Source organism: Phoca vitulina, unplaced genomic scaffold, assembly GCF_004348235.1.
Source record: "Phoca vitulina isolate PV1807 unplaced genomic scaffold, GSC_HSeal_1.0 scaffold13, whole genome shotgun sequence".
Classification (NCBI taxonomy): Eukaryota; Metazoa; Chordata; class Mammalia; order Carnivora; family Phocidae; genus Phoca; species Phoca vitulina.
Window position 1 is genome coordinate 14,607,452 of NW_022589716.1, and position 18,887 is coordinate 14,626,338.

At 39.2% G+C, this 18,887-nt stretch overlaps 1 protein-coding gene across 1 annotated transcript in view; it reads right to left on the reverse strand.

Moving 5' to 3' along the window:
• The window catches only part of DNAH12 (dynein axonemal heavy chain 12), a 234,173-nt gene that overhangs the window by 142,072 nt on the left and 73,214 nt on the right, over nt 1-18,887 (reverse strand). Inside the window, exons 22-28 of the mRNA XM_032412204.1 lie at nt 14,848-14,967; nt 13,280-13,436; nt 12,880-13,052; nt 2,890-3,042; nt 2,414-2,653; nt 1,592-1,837; nt 1,126-1,245 (exon numbers count right to left, since the gene is read on the reverse strand). Coding sequence (XP_032268095.1) covers nt 1,126-1,245; nt 1,592-1,837; nt 2,414-2,653; nt 2,890-3,042; nt 12,880-13,052; nt 13,280-13,436; nt 14,848-14,967 — 1,209 coding nt within the window. The remainder of the gene's footprint in view (nt 1-1,125; nt 1,246-1,591; nt 1,838-2,413; nt 2,654-2,889; nt 3,043-12,879; nt 13,053-13,279; nt 13,437-14,847; nt 14,968-18,887) is intronic.

Below are 18,887 nucleotides of genomic sequence, written 5' to 3' on the forward strand. Positions count from 1 at the left end.
GGAAATCTTGCCATTTGCAACGACCTAGATGGAGCTAGAGAGTATAATACTAAGTGAAATCAGTCAGAGAAACACAGATACCATATGTGGAATTTAAGAAACAAAACAAATGAGCAAAGGGAAAAAAAGAGAGACAGAGAGAGAGAAACAAACCAAGAAACAGACTCAGACCTATAGAGAACAAACTGATGGTTACCAGAGGGGAGGTGGGTAGGGGGATGGGTGAAATAGGTTATGGAGATTCAAGAGTATACTCATCATGATGAGCACTGAGTAGTATATAGAACTGTTGAATCACTGTATTGTATACCTGAAACTAATATAACACTGTATGTTAAATACCCTGGAATTAAAATTAAAAACTTAATTAAAGGGATGCCTGGGTGGCTCAGTCAGTTAAGCGGCTGCCTTTGGCTCAGGTCATGATCCCGGTGCCCTGGGATCGAGTCCCGCACCAGGCTCCTAGCTCAGCAGGGAGCCTGCTTCTCCCTCTGCCTGCAGCTCCCCCTGCTTGTACTCTCTCTCACTCTCTCGCCCACGCTCTCTCTCTAACAAATATATAAATAAAATCTTAAAAAAAAAAAAAACTTAATTCAAAAAATTTTATCTTGATTTTACATTACATAACAGCTATAAACAGCAGACACCTATTCTTATGTGTATATGTATATATATATATATATATATATATATATATACATTTTAATGTATAATTTAGATGAAATTGGAAATGCACATGGTTTGTTTCCTCTTTAAAAAAAGCATATTACTTAAATATGAGAAATCCTTATGTGAACTATAGGATGTTTTGCCACTTGCAGTTTACCATCTTTTCTACCTGCTAGAGTACACAACAGAATTACAGTACACATTGAAGCAAATATTAGAAATCACATGATAGGAAATAAAAGTACTCATTCTCTTAGAAAGAACATTATCTTTAATCTGAATCTTGTTAACATTGGTATCCTATAACAGAAGATACTAGAATTTACTCATCCTCATTAATGAAAGTGGCCAAAATAGGGGTTTATCCTCCAAATAGAATAATTTAATGCATTTAAAATGATTGAGTCATCAGATAAATTTATTTGCAGAATAAGTCATTCTCACAGGTTTACTTACATGATAGTCAGCTTCAGGAAGTTTAATACCAGGAAATAGGTCACTAGTTATTCCATTAAATAAGGGTATATCATGTGATAGAAACTTCGGTTCATTTACATCTTTAATTGACCGAAGAAGCTAAAAATCATCCAAAAAGTGCAATATAAGTTACTTGCCCATATTCCCCACACTGCCCACCACTAAAAGTCAAAGTTCCTTTCACATTGCTCTATGGAATCCCCATACTAAAATGCCAACACTATGCTTATCAAGCCAGAAGGTCCTTGGATTCATATAAAGTATAATGAATAACATAACCCCAAAACTACTATTTCAACCTCACATAAAAAGGTTCAAAACCAACAACTCTCTTATTTGCCTATTTATAGCTCCTGATCAACTTTCCTAAAAAAAAAAAAAAAAAAAAAAAAAAAAAATGTATCTTGTACTGAGGCTTTCATAACGTATATATTTAAACACTTACCAGTATATCTTCATTTTCATTTGGAAATTTTAGTTTTAGGTTTCCAGCAGCCACTAAAACTGCTTTTACTGCTCGCATTCCATAGTCATAATGAAATTGTGACGAGAGCTGTTCTGAGCAAAGCCTGTAGGTCATCACTATTTTCACAGACAGAGGTTTCGCATTCAAAAATCCATAGGAGTAGAGGGAGATTTCTGCTATGAGGGCATAGTTTGGAACCATCATAGCCACTGTTCTAAAAAGAACCTGAAGTATATAATGAATGAAATCTATTACTTATATAATGGAAACCATTTTTAAAAGCTGAGCACAAGCATCCCAACAGAATGTGGTGATATTCAAGCTTATTCCCCTAATGCAGCACATTTTCATTAATCCTGTAATTTTTTTTCAGTAGCACCGTAATGGTTTCATGTACTTTAATATGCATTAGATGCCTAAAAAAGTTTTTAGAGGTTTACCTTGTAGGTAATGGCAAAGGTAAAAGGGAGATTTACAAATATATGTAAGGAAATTATACCATTTTAAGTGGATGGTGCTGTTAGATTTAATTAAATTTAGGGGCACCTGGGTGGCTCAGTCGTTAAGCGTCTGCCTTCGGCTCAGGTCATGATCCCAGGATCCTGGGATCGAGCCCCACATCGGGCTCCCTGCTCTGCGGGAAGCCTGCTTCTCCCTCTCCCACTACCCCCTGCTTGTGTTTCCTCTCTCGCTGTGTCTCTCTCTGTTAAATAAATAAAATCTTTAAAAATAAAAAATAAAAAAATAAAAAAAAAATTAAAAAAAAGATTTAATTAAATTTACACTCTTGCAAGATATTACCTTAAGATTATCTGGTAATTCAGAACGTCCCGCATAGCCAGGGTTCATGGTGATGGCTACAAAGCAGTTTGGATTGAGCTTAAGCTCTGTCCCTTCAAAAGCAAACACTTCCAGCTTCTGTTGAATGGCTCTCTGAATGCAAAGGATCTGTTGAGCTACCACTGACAGCACTTCCAACTCAATCCGATTAAATTCATCAAAGCAAGCCCAAGCACCAGAAGAAGCCAGTCCTTTAAAAAACTAAGAACAAGGAAAAAGGAGGTGAGTTTTCTTACGAAGGGGCATCATTTGTTAAACAAATATTTAATCTTTTAAGTCAAAACTGAAAACCAATAAACCCCCAAGTATAAAAACAATGTCTTTACCCCTAAAACTGAGGTTCAAGCAATGCATAAACATTCAAATAATGTGAATTTGTTTCAGTTTATCCAGTTGGACCTAGCTGTAAGTTTATAACATTCAATATGCAACTTTACCTTTCCCATTGCTAGATAATCTAGCCCATCTGAACAGTTGAACACCACACATTGGACTGCAAGAGCTTTAGCCAAGTCCTTGGTGGTTTCAGTTTTTCCTGTGCCTGCTGGCCCCTCTGGAGCTCCTCCGAGGTTCAAATAGAAGGCACCTATCTGAAGAGAAAAATATATGTGAAAAGAAATCCATGCTTAACTGAAAAAAAAAAAAGAAAAGAAAAGAAAACCTATAATAGACAATTGCTTACAAAATTGACTTATGCTTATTTTAGCTTCAAAGGAGCAGTAATACAATTATATCATTCAGTTAATTTTTAGCATGCACTTTTCCAGATGCACAAGGAAAAGTGTATTATAATACCTCATGGGTATCCCGTTTGCCTTTACAAACAAAGAGAACCTAGCCTTGAGGTATTCACATTGGGTCAGAAAGGTTTGATTAGAGATGGTTGTGGAGACAGTTGTGGAGATCATTAATGACAATCTCGATGGCTGTCTGCCAAGAGCCAACACCTGCAAATGAGTGTTGTAAATGGGGGCCCATCAGTTGGAAGAGAAACAGATGACCTAACACAGAATTTTGCTCAAAATTCACCTGGCTATGGTACTCCACTCATGGTATGTTTTCCATTTTCTCCATTCCTACAACACTGTTCTGCACTTCTCTTACTGGCATGATCACTTTCAACCTTGCATTACACTTAATTTTGTAGACTGTTTTTCCTCTCAATTAGTCTTTAAGCTGCTTGAGAGCAATGTCACCAATTTCTGAATTATTTCTGGGTCCCCTGAAGGACTAGAACAGTGGCTGGAAATTTTTAGAAGCATATAAATTACAGTCAACTCCAACCATGGAGTTTCTTTCAAGAAAACTGGTATGAGAGTTAAGTACAAAACCTAACTCCTTTTAGAAAAAAATAGGGTTAAGGGACCAAAGTTGTACATATGGTACAGGTAAGGCATACGTGGGAGCTCTCTGTACTTTCTGCTTAAGTGTTCCGTGAACCTAAAACTGCTCTTAAAAAAAGTCTATTAAAAAATAATTTAATAAAGGGGAGGAGCAAGATGGCGGAGGAGTAGGAGACCTAAATTTCGTCTGGTCCCAGGAATTCAGCTGGATAGGGATCAAACCATTCTGAACACCTACAAACTCAACAGGAGATCGAAGAAAAGAATAGCAGCAACTCTCTGAACAGAAAAGCGACCACTTTCTGGAAGGTAGGACGTGCAGAGAAGTGAATCCGAGGCGATATTCGGGAGGATAGACGGCGGGGGAGGGGGCCTCCGTTGGCCGCTTCTGGCAAGTGATAGAGCCGCGGAGCACAAAATCGGAACTTTTAGAAGTCGGCTCTGCCAAGGGATGTCACTCCATTGGCTAAGCAGGGGGTGGAACCCTTGCTGGGACAATGTGGTCTCAGGACCCTCGGGGTCACAGAAAGACAGGGGATGCCTGAGTGTGGCAGAACTCCCAGGTATCGGAGCAGGGAAGCCAACTGCAGAGAGGGAGCCGAGGAGTGGGCTCTCAGCTCAGGGTTGCCATAAACCATGATCCGCGGCACAGTTGGGCCACTGCTCCTCCAGCAGCGACCCAACAAGCGGCAGATCCGGGGAGACTCCCTTTCCTGCCCCGGGAGGAGCGGAGCAGGAGCGCACCGTAGGGATCTGCTGGGTTTGGAGATTCCAAACAGGGTCGTGTGCCAGAGATAGAAATGCTTGGTCACAGGCCGGGTGAGCACAGAGTGCGGCCGGAGACTGGGGAGACGGGAATGACTGGCTGCTTTTCTCTGGGGGCACACTGAGGAGTGGGGCCCCGAGTTCTCGGCTCCTCCAGGGTGGAGACTGGGAGGCCACCATCTTCACTCTCATCCTCCAAAGCTGCACGGAAAGCTTGCAGGGAACAAAAGCTCCCCGGAAAGCTTGCAGGGAACAAAAGCTCCCGAGAGCAAACCTGAGCAGATTACTTAGCCCAGACCCTGCAAGGGCAGGGCAATTCTATCTCTGGCAAAGACATTTGGGAACCACGGCAACAGGCCCCTCCCCCAGAAGATCAGCAAGAACAGCCAGCCAAGACCAAGTTTACCGATCAATGAGAACGGCAGAACTCCAGCACTAGGGGAATACTGCACATAGAATTCATGGCTTTTTTCCCCATGATTCTTTAGTCTTTCAAAGTTAATTTTTTTAATTTTCTTTTTTTTCTATTTTTTTCATTGAATTTTTCTTCTTTCCTTTTTCAACCAACATCTTATCAATTCCTTTTTAAAAATCTTTTTTAATTTTCATTTTACAGCCATATTCTATCCCTTCATTGTATTTAACCCTATTTTTTGTATATATATGTTTTTCTTTCTTTAAAATTTTGGGATACAGTTTCTTCTAACAGACCAAAATATACCCTAAATATAATGTATGACGTCCTAGTCTCCCGCCTGATCACATTCTCTTTTAATTTTTTTCATTCTTTTTTCAACCAACTTCTTACATTAACAATTCCTTTTTTAAAATCTTTTTTAATTTTCATCTTTACAGTCATATTCCATCCCTTCATCGTACTTACCCTTATTTTTGTATATATATAAGTTTTTCTTTCTTTAAAATTTTGGGAGGCAATTTCTTCTAACAGATCAAAATACACCCAAAATCTACTGTGTGGCTCTATTCTATTCACCAGCCTGATCATATTCTTTTTTTTTTTCTTCCCCCTTTCTTTCTCCCTGGTTTCAGGTCTCTTCTGATTTGTTTAGTGTATACTTTTCTGGGGTCGTTGTTACCCTTTTAACATTTTGTTCTCTCATTCATCTGTTCTCCTCTGGACAAAATGACAAGATGGAAAAAGTCACCTCAAAAAAAAGAACAAGAGGCAGTATTGACTGCCAGGGACCTAATCAATATGGACATTAGTAAGATGTTGGAACTAGAGTCCAGAATGACAATTATAAAGATACTAGCTGGGCTTGAAAAAAGCACAGAAAATACTAGAGAATCCCTTTCTGGAGAAATAAAGGAACCAAAATCTAATCAAGTCAAAATCAAAAAGCCTATTAATGAGGTGCAATAAAAAATGGAGGCTCTAAATGCTAGGATAAATAAGGCAGAAGAGAGAATTAGTGCTATAGAACACCAAATGATGGAGAATAAAGAAGCTGAGAAAAAGAGAGATAAACAACTACTGGGTCACAAGGGGAGAATTTGAGAGATAAGTGATACCATAAAGCAAACAACATTAGAATAATTGGGATCCCAGAAGAAGAAGAAAGACAGAGAGGGGCTGAAGGTATATTGGAGCAAATTATAGTGGAGAATTTCCCTAATTTGGGGAAGGAAACAGGCATCAAAATCCAGGAGGCACAGAGAACCCCACTCAAAATCATTAAAAATAGGTCAACACTCTGACATCTAATAGTAACACTCACAAGTCTCAGAGACAAAGAGAAAATCCTGAAAGCAGCTCGGGACAAGAGGTCTGTAACCTACAATGGTAGAAACATTAGATTGGCAGCAGACCTATCCACAGAGACCTGGCAGGCCAGGAAGGACTGGCATGAAATATTCAGAGCACTAAATGAGAAAAATATGCAGCCAAGAATATCCAGCCTAGGCTGTCATTGAAAATAGAAGGAGAGATAAGCTTCCAGGACAAACAAAAACTAAAAGAAATTGTTAACACCAAACCAGCCCTACAAGAGATATTGAAAGGGGTCCTCTAAGCAGAGAGAGCCTAAAAGTAACACAGACCAGAAAGGAACAGAGACAATATATGGTAACAGTCACCTTACAGCCAATACAATGGCACTAAATTCATATCTTTGAAGAGTTGCCCTGAATGTAAATGGGCTAAATGCCCCAATCAAAAAACAGGGTATCAGATTGGATAAAAAAAAGAAAAACAGGACCCATCAATATGCTGTCTGCAAGAGACTCATTTTAGACCCAAAGACACCTACAGATTTAAAGTGAGGGGCTGGAACACCATTCACCATGCTAATGCACATCAAAAGAAAGCTGGGGTAGAAATCCATGTATCAGACAAATTAGATTTTAAACCAAAAACTGTAATAAGAGATGAGGAAGGACACTATATCATACTTAAAGGGTCTATCCAACAAGAAGGTCTAACAAATTTAAATATCTATGCCCCTAACATGGGAGCAGCCAATTATATAAGCCAATTAATAACAAAACCAAAGAAACACATCGACAATAATACAATAATAGTGGGGGACTTTAACACCCCCCTCACTGAAATGGACAGATCATCTAAGCAAAAGATCAACAAGGAAATAAAGACTTTATATGACACACTGGACCAGATGGACTTCACAGATATATTCAGAGCATTCCATCCCAAAGCAACAGAATACGCATTCTTCTTGAGTGCACATGGAACATAATCCAGAATAGATCACAACCTGGGTCACAAATCAGGTCTCAACCAGTACCAAAAGACTGGGATCATTCCCTTCATATTTTCAGACCACAATGCTTTGAAACTAGAACTCAATCACAAGAGGAAAGTTGGAAAGAACTCAAATACATGGAGGCTAAAGAGCATACTACTAAAGAATGAATGGGTCAACCAGGAAATTAAAGAAGAATTTTAAAAATTCATGAAAACAAATGAAAATGAAAACACAACTGTTCAAAACCTTTGGGATGCAGCAAAGGCAGTCCTAAGAGGAAAGTATATAGCAATACAAGCCTTTCTCAAGAAACAAGAAAGCTCTCAAATACACAATCTAACCCTACACCTAAAGGAGCTGGAGAAAGAACAGCAAATAAAGCCTAAAGCCAGCAGAAGAAGAGAAATAAAAAAGATCAGAACAGAAATCAATGAAATAGAAACCAAAAAACAGTACAACAGATCAATGACACTAGGAGCTGGTTCTTTGAAAGAATTAATAAGATTGATAAACCCCTGGCAGACTTATCAAAAAGAAAAGAGAAAGAGCCCAAATAAATAAAATCATGAATGAAAGAGGAGAGATCACAACCAACACCAAAGAAATACAAACAATTATAAGAACATATTATGAGCAACTATATGCCAACCAATCAGACAATCTGGAAGAAATGGATGCATTCTTAGAGATGTATCAACTACCAAAACTGAACCAGGAAGGAACAGAAAACCTAAACAGACCCATGAACAGTAAGGAAATTGAAGCAGTAATCAAAAATCTCCCAACAAACAAGAGCCCAGGACCAGATGGCTTCCCAGGGGAATTCTACCAAACATTTAAAGAAGAATTAATACCTATTCTTCTGAAACTGTTCCAAAAAATAGAAATGGAAGGAAACTTCCAAACTCATTTTATGAGGTCAGCATTACCTTGATCCCCAAACCAGACAAAGACCCCATCAAAAAGGAGAATTACAGACCAATATCCCTGATCAACATGGATGCAAAAATTCTCACCAAAATACTAGCCAATAGGATCCAACAGCACATTAAAAGGATTATTCACCATGATCAAGTGGGATTTATTCCTGGGCTGCAGGGTGGTTCAACATCTGCAAATCAACCAATGTGATACAATACATTAATAAAAGAAAGAACAAGAACCTTATGATCCTCTCAATAGGTGCAGAAATAGTACAGCATCCCTTCTTGATTTAAACTCTTCACAGTGTAGGGATAGAAGGTACATACCTCAATATCATAAAAGCCATCTATGAAAAACCCACAGCGAATATCATTCTCAATGGGGAAAAACTGAGAGCTTTTCCCCTAACGTCAGGAACACGGCAAGGATGTCCACTATCACCACTGCTATTCAACATACTACTAGAAGTCCTAGCCTCGGCAATCAGACAACAAAAAGAAATAAAAGGCATCAGAATCAGTAAAGAAGAAGTCAAACTCTCACTTTTTGCAGATGATATGATACTTTATGTGGAAAACCCAAAAGACTCCACCCCAAAACTGCTAGAACTCATACAGGAATTCAGTAAAGTGGCAGGATACAAAATCAATACACAGAAATCAGTTGCATTAACAAGACAGAAGAAAGAGAAATTAAGGAGTCGATCTCATTTACAGTTGCACCCAAAACCATGATATACCTAGGAATAAATCTAACCAAAGAGGCAAACAATCTGTACTCAGAAAACTATAGAATACTCATGAAAGAAATTGAGGAAGACACAAAGAAATGGAAAAATGTTCCACGTTCATGGATTGGAAGAACAAATATTGTGAAAATGTCTATGCTACCTAGAGCCATCTACACATTTAATGCAATCCCTATCAAAATACCATCAACTTTTTTCAGAGAAATGGAACAAATAATCCTAAAATTTGTATGGAACCAGAAAAAACCCCGAAAAGCCTGAGGAATGTTAAAAAAGAAAAGCAAAGCTAGTGGCATCACAATTCCAGACTTCAAGCTCTATTACAAAGCTGTCATCATCAAGACAGTATGGTACTGGCCCAAAAACAGACACACAGATCAATGGAACAGAATAGAGAGCCCAGAAATGGACCCGCACCTCCATGGTCAACTAATCTTCGACAAAGCAGGAAAGAATGTCCAATGGAAAAAAGACAGTCACTTCAACAAATGGTGTTGGGAAAACTGGACAGCCACATGCAGAAGAATGAAACTGGACCATTTCCTTACACCACACACAAAAACAGACTCAAAATGGATGAAAGACCTAAATGTGAGACAGGAATCCATCAAAATCCTTGAGGAGAACACAGGCAACAACCTCTTCAACCTCAGCTGCAGCAACTTCTTCCTAGAAACATCGCCAAAGGCAAGGGAAGCAAGGGCAAAAATGAACTACTGGGACTTCATCAAGATAAAAAGCTTTTGCACAGCAAAGGAAACAGTCAACAAAACCAAAAGACAACTGACAGAATGGGAGAAGATATTTGCAAATGACATATCAGATAAAGGGCTAGTATCCAAAATCTATAAAGAACTTATCAAAATCAACACCCAAAGAACAAATAACCCAATCAAGAAATGGGCAGAAGACATGAACAGACATTTCTGCAAAGAAGACAACCAAATGGCCAACAGACACATGAAAAATGCTCAACATCACTCGGCATCAGGGAAATCCAAATCAAAACCTCAATGAGATACCACCTCACACCATTCAGAATGGCTAAAATTAACAAGTCAGGAAATGACAGATGTTGGCGAGGATGCAGAGAAAGGGGACCCCTCCTACACTGTTGGTGGGAATGCAAGCTGGTGCAATCACTCTGGAAAACAGTATGGAGGTTCCTCAAAGTGTTGATAATAGAGCTACCCTATGACCCAGGAATTGCACCACTGGGTATTTACCAAACAGATACAAATGTAGTGATCTGAAGGGGCACATGCACCCCAATGTTTATAGCAGCAATGCCCATAGTAGGCAAACTATGGAAAGAGCCCAGATGTCCATCAACAGATGAATGGATAAAGAAGATGTTGTGTGTGTGTGTGTCCTGTATACACACACACACACAAACACACACACACAATGGAGTATTAGGCAGCCATCAAAAAAATGAAATCTTGCCGTTTGCAATGACGTGGATGGAACTAGAGGGTATTATGCTAAGCGAAATAAGTCAGTCGAGAAAAATAAATATCATATGATCCTACTGATATGAAGAATTTGAGAAACAAGACAGGATCATAGGGAAAGGGAGGGAAAAATGAAACAGGATGAAACCAGAGAGGGAGACAAACCATAAGAGACTCTTAATCTCAGGAAACAAACTGAGGGTTGCTGGAGTGGGGGGTGGGGGGTGGGAGGGATGGGGTGGCTGGTGATGGACATTGGGAGGGTATGTACTATGGTGAGCACTGTGAATTGTGGAAGACTGATGAATCATAGACCTGTACCTCTGAAACAAATAATACATTATATGTTAATTAAAATTTTTTAAATAATTTAATAAAATACATTTTGATAAACAAATCATATTTTACATTTATTAAAATAAAACAACAGTTTATTAAAGGCAGTATCAATATTTTACCCATCTTAAGTTTATAATTGCTATACTATTAATGCCTATTAACTCAATTGCTGGAAACCTCAGGTTCTCTCAAAATGCTTACAAATGGGTTCCCTTTATTATGGATAATAGAATTTTTTTTCAGTGTCTAGAGTTCTAGACAAGTGTTTAATGGGATTCTGATCTTACAACTCAAAGCTATGAGCTTCCCCAAGTATTCACAGCTTCTGATTTTTCTGAGATCCCAGATAGGACACAGATGCTTGAGATTCATTTACCCAACAAATATTTAGGGACTGTGTACTTGTTCACCCCTAGAGTAGAGAACAAGACAGACATGGTCCCTGCTCTCTGGTAGCTTCCTGAGAAAGTAGAAGGTTTGATGAAACATTTTATCCTAGATGCACTGGCACCCTTTACTGGCCATTGCCTCCAACCCCCCAATTACTGTATCAGCTACTAATAGCTCAGAACTGTCTTTTTCTCCTGAGAATTGCCCTTTATTAATAGGAGCTACTTTATCCATAAACACCTGAAAGCTTACTCACACACCTGTTACCCTTAAAACTGTCAGTTAGCTTACCAGCAAAAATGGGTTTATTCAGGAATAGCAGACAAATGCAATTCAGAACATGCAAGCTACTACAAAACCATGGTTGTCTAGAGAACAAAGGAGAGGAATGCTCTTTTATAGAGGAAAGGGCCCGATGGGAGAGGCCGTTATAAACAAGAAGTCCATTGGAGGAAACTGGGAGTTCCAAGTGTAGTAGCTTTTTATTGGCTGAGTTGTGATAGTCTCTTATTAGCTGGGCTCTTTCTGGACAAGAAGAAAGTCCTTATTCCTGTCTGGGAAGTCAAGTGCATGCTTTTTCCTCTTGGCTTTGCACAACAAGTGGCAGTAGAGCTTGAGAACTTCTTCTGGTCTCCCAACTCCATTTTAGTGAGGTTTCCCTTTCTTTATTTTCATACCCCTAGCCCCAGGGGTGACTGATAGCCAATGACCATAAAGGGATATAAAAGGCCCCTTTGCCTTAAAGTGGGGTACCCCCATGATGCCATTCATGCTCCAAAGCTCCCCCATGAGATCAGGCTAAGGCTATACTTCTGTTGAAATTACATCTTTATTTAGCTTTCCCCCCTATTTTCCTCACTTCCCTCCAGGTTTTTACTGAGGACATCCCCAGTAAATCATCTGCCCAAGAATCCCCATTTTGTCTCTGCTTCTAGAGAACTCAAGGACACTTTAATTTTACTTACTCAGCACAGATGGATTGGTGTTTCTTGATGCTTCTTCTCAATTCCCAGGTAGGGTTGCCAGATTTAGCAAATAAAAATGCAGAATGCCCAGTTAAATTTGAATTTCAGAGAAACAATGAATAATTTGTTAGTATAAGTATGTCCTGTGCAATATTTGGGACATACTTATACTAACAAATTATTCATTGTTTCTCTGAATTTCAAATTTACCTGAGAGTCCCATATTTTATCTGGCAACCTTATTCCCAGGTGGTTTGGGTTTTTTTGTTTTTGTTTGTTTTTTATAGTCATAGCTTCATCTTCCATAGCTTCTCAACAAGCACAGACCTTAGCACCACCCTCTACATTTCAGCTTTCTCCCTCCTTTTCAACAGAACTAACTTTGAGTTCTAAGGCTCAGATGGACTTTACTCATCTTCCTGTCATGTCTCCCAGAACCCCACTGCAAAAACCGATACCATTTTCTGAAGCTCCTATTTTCTCTTTAAATCTCTAATACCTTCTTTTTCTAATTATCCCCAATGGGAGTGACTCATGATTTTCAAGCATTAGTATCCAAACACTCTTGTATTCTACAAAAGCATCCAGAAGTAAATATTCATTACTATAATTTCATATAAAGGGATTTTGGGATTAGGAAGGGATAGCTCCATTCAACTATTACAGATAAGAGAATAAAATGAGGATAGCCATGTTAAATTTGGATAAGAAAATATGACAACAAACCAAAAAGTAATTTTTAATGTATGAATTAAAATAATTTAAATGCATACCAATGTTCTGTAACACCTGTCAGTTAGAGGTGTAATGACAAGTCGAGGTGAATTACCAAGATATTCATAAGCATATTTTACATTGCAATTAATGATACGAACTCGAGCATTTTCAAATTCCCAATAATATCGAAGCTGAGCAAGCCACTGGAAATCTGTATCATGGGACACACCTAGAAAGAATAAATTAAAACAAGACACATAATCCTGAAATGGAAAAATAATTTGAAAAATAGGTATCCTATCATCTTTTATAACAGCAAATAATTTGTTTTCCAATTTATAAAAAAGATCATGTAAAATAAATTCTGTTGAGAGAGAAAAAGATGTATAGTATAAATCTTTGTTTCTAGAAGCTATTAATATTTTATTTTTAACATTTCAGGAAACAGTCACATACCCATATCAATCATGTCCATGACCACATCTCTGGCATGGACATCAATTGTAACCAAAGCTCCCAGAGTAATCCTGGTCTGCTTAGACAGTTTTCCCCTTACCAGCTCTACAATATCATTTAGCTGATTCTGAAGTTCCTTATAGTACTTCTTTAATGCCTACAAAATAAAAAAGCAATTAAACTAATGGTATATAGTATCTAAAACATGTATTTTATATACTCTTTTACAAAACAATTCTGACTTCATAATATATCTTAATATAGAAATGAATTCTAGAACAGAATGACTTTGTCTAAGCTTCATGAAATATAAGAACAGGTTTCCAAAGAATTGTATAATTTTAATGCTAGGTGTACAAACTGGTGGGAAGACTGCCTTTACAAAGAATAGATAAGCTAACTAAGAAACATAGCAGTAGAAAAGAATGTATATGTAAAAAAAAAAGCTTTGGGGCACCTGGGTGGCTCAGTTGGTTAAGCATCCGACTCTTGATTTTGGCTCAGGTCATGATCTCAACGTTGTGAGATCAAGCCCCACTTCAGACTCCATGCTGGGCATGGAGCCTGCTTAAGATTCTCCCTCTCCCGAACCCTCCTACACTGTTGGTGGGAATGCAAGCTGGTGCAGCCACTCTGGAAAACAGTATGGAGGTTCCTCAAAAAGTTGAAAATAGAGCTACCATATGATCCAGCAATTGCACTACTGAGTATTTACCCCAAAGATACAAAAGTAGGGATCTGAAAGGGTACGTGCACCCCGATGTTTATAGCAGCAATGTCCACAATAGCCAAACTGTGGAAAGAGCCAAGATGTCCATCAACAGATGAATGGATAAAGAAGATGTGGTATATATATACAATGGAATATTATGCAGCCATCAAAAGGAATGAGATCTTGCCATTTGCAACGACGTGGATGGAACTGGAGGGTATTATGCTGAGCGAAATAAGTCAAACAGAGAAAGACATGTATCATATGACCTCACTGATATGAGGAATTCTTAATCTCAGGAAACAAACTGAGGGTTGCTGGAGTGGGGGGTGGGGTGGGAGGGATGGGGTGACTGGGTGATGGACACTGGGGAGGGTATGTGCTCTGGTAAGTGCTGTGAATTGTGCAAGACTGTTGAATCTCAGATCTGTACCTCTGAAACAAATAATGCAATATATGTTAAGAAAGAAAAAAAAAAAAGAAGAAGAATGTAGCAGGAGGAGAAGAATGAAGGGGGGAAATCGGAGGGGTAGACGAACCATGAGAGACGATGGACTCTGAAAAACAAACTGAGGGTTCTAGAGGGGAGGGGGGTGGGAGGATGGGTTAGCCTAGTGATGGGTATTGAGGAGGGCACGTTCTGCATGGAGCACTGGGTGTTATGCACAAACAATGAATCATGGAACAGTATATCTAAAACTAATGATGTAATGTATGGGGATTAACATAACAATAAAAAAAAAACAAAAAAACAAACAAACAAAAAGATTCTCCCTCTCCCTCTGCCCCTCCCCTGTGCACGCTATAAATAAATAAATAAATAAATAAATAAATAAATAAATAATAAATGCTTTACCTCTGTCCCACCACTTATAACTTCCTGTGTCTCAGAAGTCCAGAACATTTGAGAAACACAAAGTACAACTTGGCCAGGCCACTCTCGAACCCAGTCTTTTCTTGCAGATTCTGGATAAGCCTGAGTAATTAAAATGCATTTCTAACTTTAAAAGATTATGGAAGGAATAAAAAGCTAAATGTCTAACAATAGGGAAATACAATATTTGGTACATTCATAGGCTAGAACATCACAGTCATGAAAACTTTCAGATGACTATTTAAAAGAAAAATTGTTATAAATTATATTTTAAAATTATTTGTTTATTCATAAAAGAGTAGAAAAATGAACATTAATATGTTAACAGTTATCTCTGGAAGAATTTAATTATTGATTATTCTCAAAATTGATTTCTATATGATTTTTATGTTGCTTTGCTATGGGGAGTTGTCAAGTTTTCTATATAGAATACATATTATTTCTATTATAATGAAATATAAGGGTTTTATTAATCTGTAAAAAAACGTCAGTCTAATAGATTATATATTGATGCTGATTTAATTGAAAAGGAGACTACACAATCTAGTGGAGGACTGGGTTAGTAGTTAGAACCCTTGTAGGATTTATCTATAGCTTTTCTAAAAACTTATATGACCAGAGTATACAATTTGAACAATTAAATATTTGTTGAATTATACATAATTTAACAATCTGTGCTTTTGAGTTCAAATTATACTCTCATTTCTTTCTAACATTTTTATGTTCAAAATGCATTTAAATGGATTGAGGGTGAAGTTTAACCTTTTAAAAAAAAAATAACATGCTTCAAGTGATAATAGTAGATTCAAATTATAAACTGAAAAAACTGCAGAACAAAAGTTGACATTAATGGGAACTATATTTTTAATACAATAACACCATCTTGGAAAAAATAATGTTGAACGTAAAGATATAAACTTAAATGCATTGTATTAGCAATATTTGGAAATAAAAACAAGTGACAAGTTTCAAAGAAGGATAAGTTTCAAAGAATGTATGAGCCATTGCTAGGTACATAGAAGGTAAATTTCTATACTAATTAAGGAAATACTTTCATGGATAATGTTGATTTTTTCCTACATATTTTAATCTGTTTGGGATCATAAACAGAAAAAGAAGAGAAAAAGTCAAGTTTTATCTGCAGGAACATTGAAACTGAATAGAATAGCCACTGCAATAAAATGAGCTTCACCGCGTGAAAGAAAAGGGATACCTCACTCATATAAAGTAAGTTTGCTGGATTTTAAAAGGCTGCAATGCCTTTTAAATGCCTTTTTTTGAGAGGTGAAAGATGGCGGAGGAGTAGGGGACCCTATTTCAACTGGTCCCGGAATTGAGCTGGATATCTACCAGACCTCTCTGAGCACCCATGAAACCAGCCTGAGATGTAAGAAGATCTGGATCTCTACAAACAGAATATCGCAGGCAGTTGGTTTTGAGGTACAAAGCGGAGAGCCGTGATTCTGCGGGCAGATATCAGAGGATAAAGGGCAGCGGGAGGGTGCCTGGACATGGGGATCCTACACCTACGGTGAGTGACAGCCTTGCGCGCTGCGGACGGGGCACAGACTCGCAGACCGGTAGCGTCGGGGAAAGGACTTTAGGGCAGCCCCCCGGTGGAAAACCAGACCGGCAGGGTCGCGCACGCGAACTGCAACGCCCCCCACCCCCACCCCCCGGACAGAAACCCGGAGCGACAGTCGCGCGCACACGAACTGCAGCCTCTGAGACGGAAACCCGGTGCACCGGGGTCGCACCGGTGAACTGCAACCCCCGGGTTGGAAACCGCCAGTGGCGGAGTCACGCGCGCGTCTGCGCGCGCGCGAACTGGGAGCGGCTGGCGGTTTTAGAAGCACAAAGGGCAGAGATGTGCCCGACCCGGAGGCAGGACTGGGAGCGCTGCGGAGGGGCGCACAACCCAGGACGCTGCAGTCTATAGCAGCACGGACAGAAACGGAGATAGTGTGGCCTGGAGAGCTCACTGAAGAACAGACTGAGGTCTCTCTGCTCTGAGGCAGAGGGTTGGAAACGGTCTCTTCTGCTCTGACTCGCGGAAGAGACGGGGAAAGCCGCCAGGGAAAGGCGCCAGAGAACAAAAGCCCCAAAGACTGATTCCCACTGAGCCCATTCCCCACCACAGGGGCTCAGGGCAACTCCGCCCAAACAGGGTTGCCTGAGTAACAGCGCGGCAGGCCCCTCCCACAGAAGACAGGCTGGGAAAACGAGAGGCCAGCAACCCTAAGGTCCCAAGAAAACAGGTGCATCTTGCTTGGGTTCTGGTCAATATTTGGACTCTATACATTCCCTCAAACACCCATCAACAGAATGACTAGGAGGAGGAGCCCCCAAAACAGAAAAGACTCAGAGATTATGACTTATGCTGCAGATTTACAAATGGATGCAGATATAACCAAGATGTCAGAGATGGAATTCAGGCTAGCAATTGTGAAGACAATGGCTAGCATGGAGAAATCAATTAATGGCAACATAGAGTCTTTAAGGGCAGAAATAAAAGGTGAATTGGCAGAACTTAAAAATGCTATCAATGAGATCCAATCCAATCTAGATAATCTAACAGCTAGGGTAACTGAGACAGAGGAGAGAGAATAAGCGACCTGGAAGACAATATAATAGATAAAAAGGGAAAAGAGGAGGCCAGGGAAAAACAACTCAAAATCCATGAAAATAGAATCAGAGAAATAAGTGACACCATGAGGCGTTCCAATGTCAGCATAATTGGAATCCCGGAGGGAGTGGAGAGAGAGAGAGGACTAGAAGATGTACTTGAGCAAATCGTAGCTGAGAACTTCCCTAATCTGGGGAATGAAACAAACATTCGCGTCCTAGAGGCAGAGAGGACCCCTCCCAAGATCAAGGAAAACAGGCCAACACCCCGGCATGTAATAGTAAAACTTGCAAATCTTAGAACCAAGGAAACCATCTTAAGGGCAGTTAGGGGGAAGAGATTCCTTACGTACAGAGGGAGGATCATCAGAATAACGTCAGACCTATCCACAGAGACCTGGCAAGCCAGAAAGGCCTAGCAAGACATATTCAGGGTACTAAATGAGAAGAACATGCAGCCAAGAATACTTTATCCGGCAAGGCTTTCATTTAGAATGGATAGAGAGGTGCAGAGCTTCCACGACCGGCAGAAGTTGAAAGAATATGAGACCACTAAGCCGGCCCTGCAAGAAATATTAAGGGGGGTTCTATAAAAGGAGAAAGACCCCAAGAGTGATCTACAACAGAAATTTACAGGGACAATCTATAAAAACAATGTCTTCACAGGCAACATGATGACAATTAATTCATATCTTTCAATAATCACTCTCAACGTGAATGGCCTAAACGCTCCCATAAAACGGCACAGGGTTGCAGAATGGATAAAAAGACAGGACCCATCCATATGCTGCCTACAAGAGACTCATTTTGAACCTAAAGATACATCCAGACTGAAAGTGAAGGGATGGAGATCTATCTTCCATGCCAGCGGACCTCAAAAGAAAGCTGGGGTAGCAATTCTTATATCAGACAAATTAGATTTTAAACTAAAGTCTGTAATAAGAGACACAGAAGGACACTATATCATTCTTAAAGGGTCTATCCAACAAGAAGGTCTAACAATTGTAAATATCTATGCCCCCAACATGGGAGCAGCCATCTACATAAGCCAACTGTTAACCAAAATAAAGAGTCATATTGATAACAATACGTTAATTGTAGGAGACCTCAATACTCCACTCTCAGCAATGGACAGATCATCTAAGCAGAAAATCAACAAGGAAACAAGAGCTTTGAATGATACATTGGACCAGATGGACCTCATAGATATTTACAGAACACTCCACCCTAAAACAACAGAATACTCATTCTTCTCAAGCGCACATGGAACCTTCTCTAGAATAGACCATATACTGGGTCACAAATCAGGTCTCAACCAATACCAAAAGACTGAGATTATTCCCTGCATATTCTCAGACCACAATGCTCTAAAACTGGAACTCAATCACAAGAAAAAA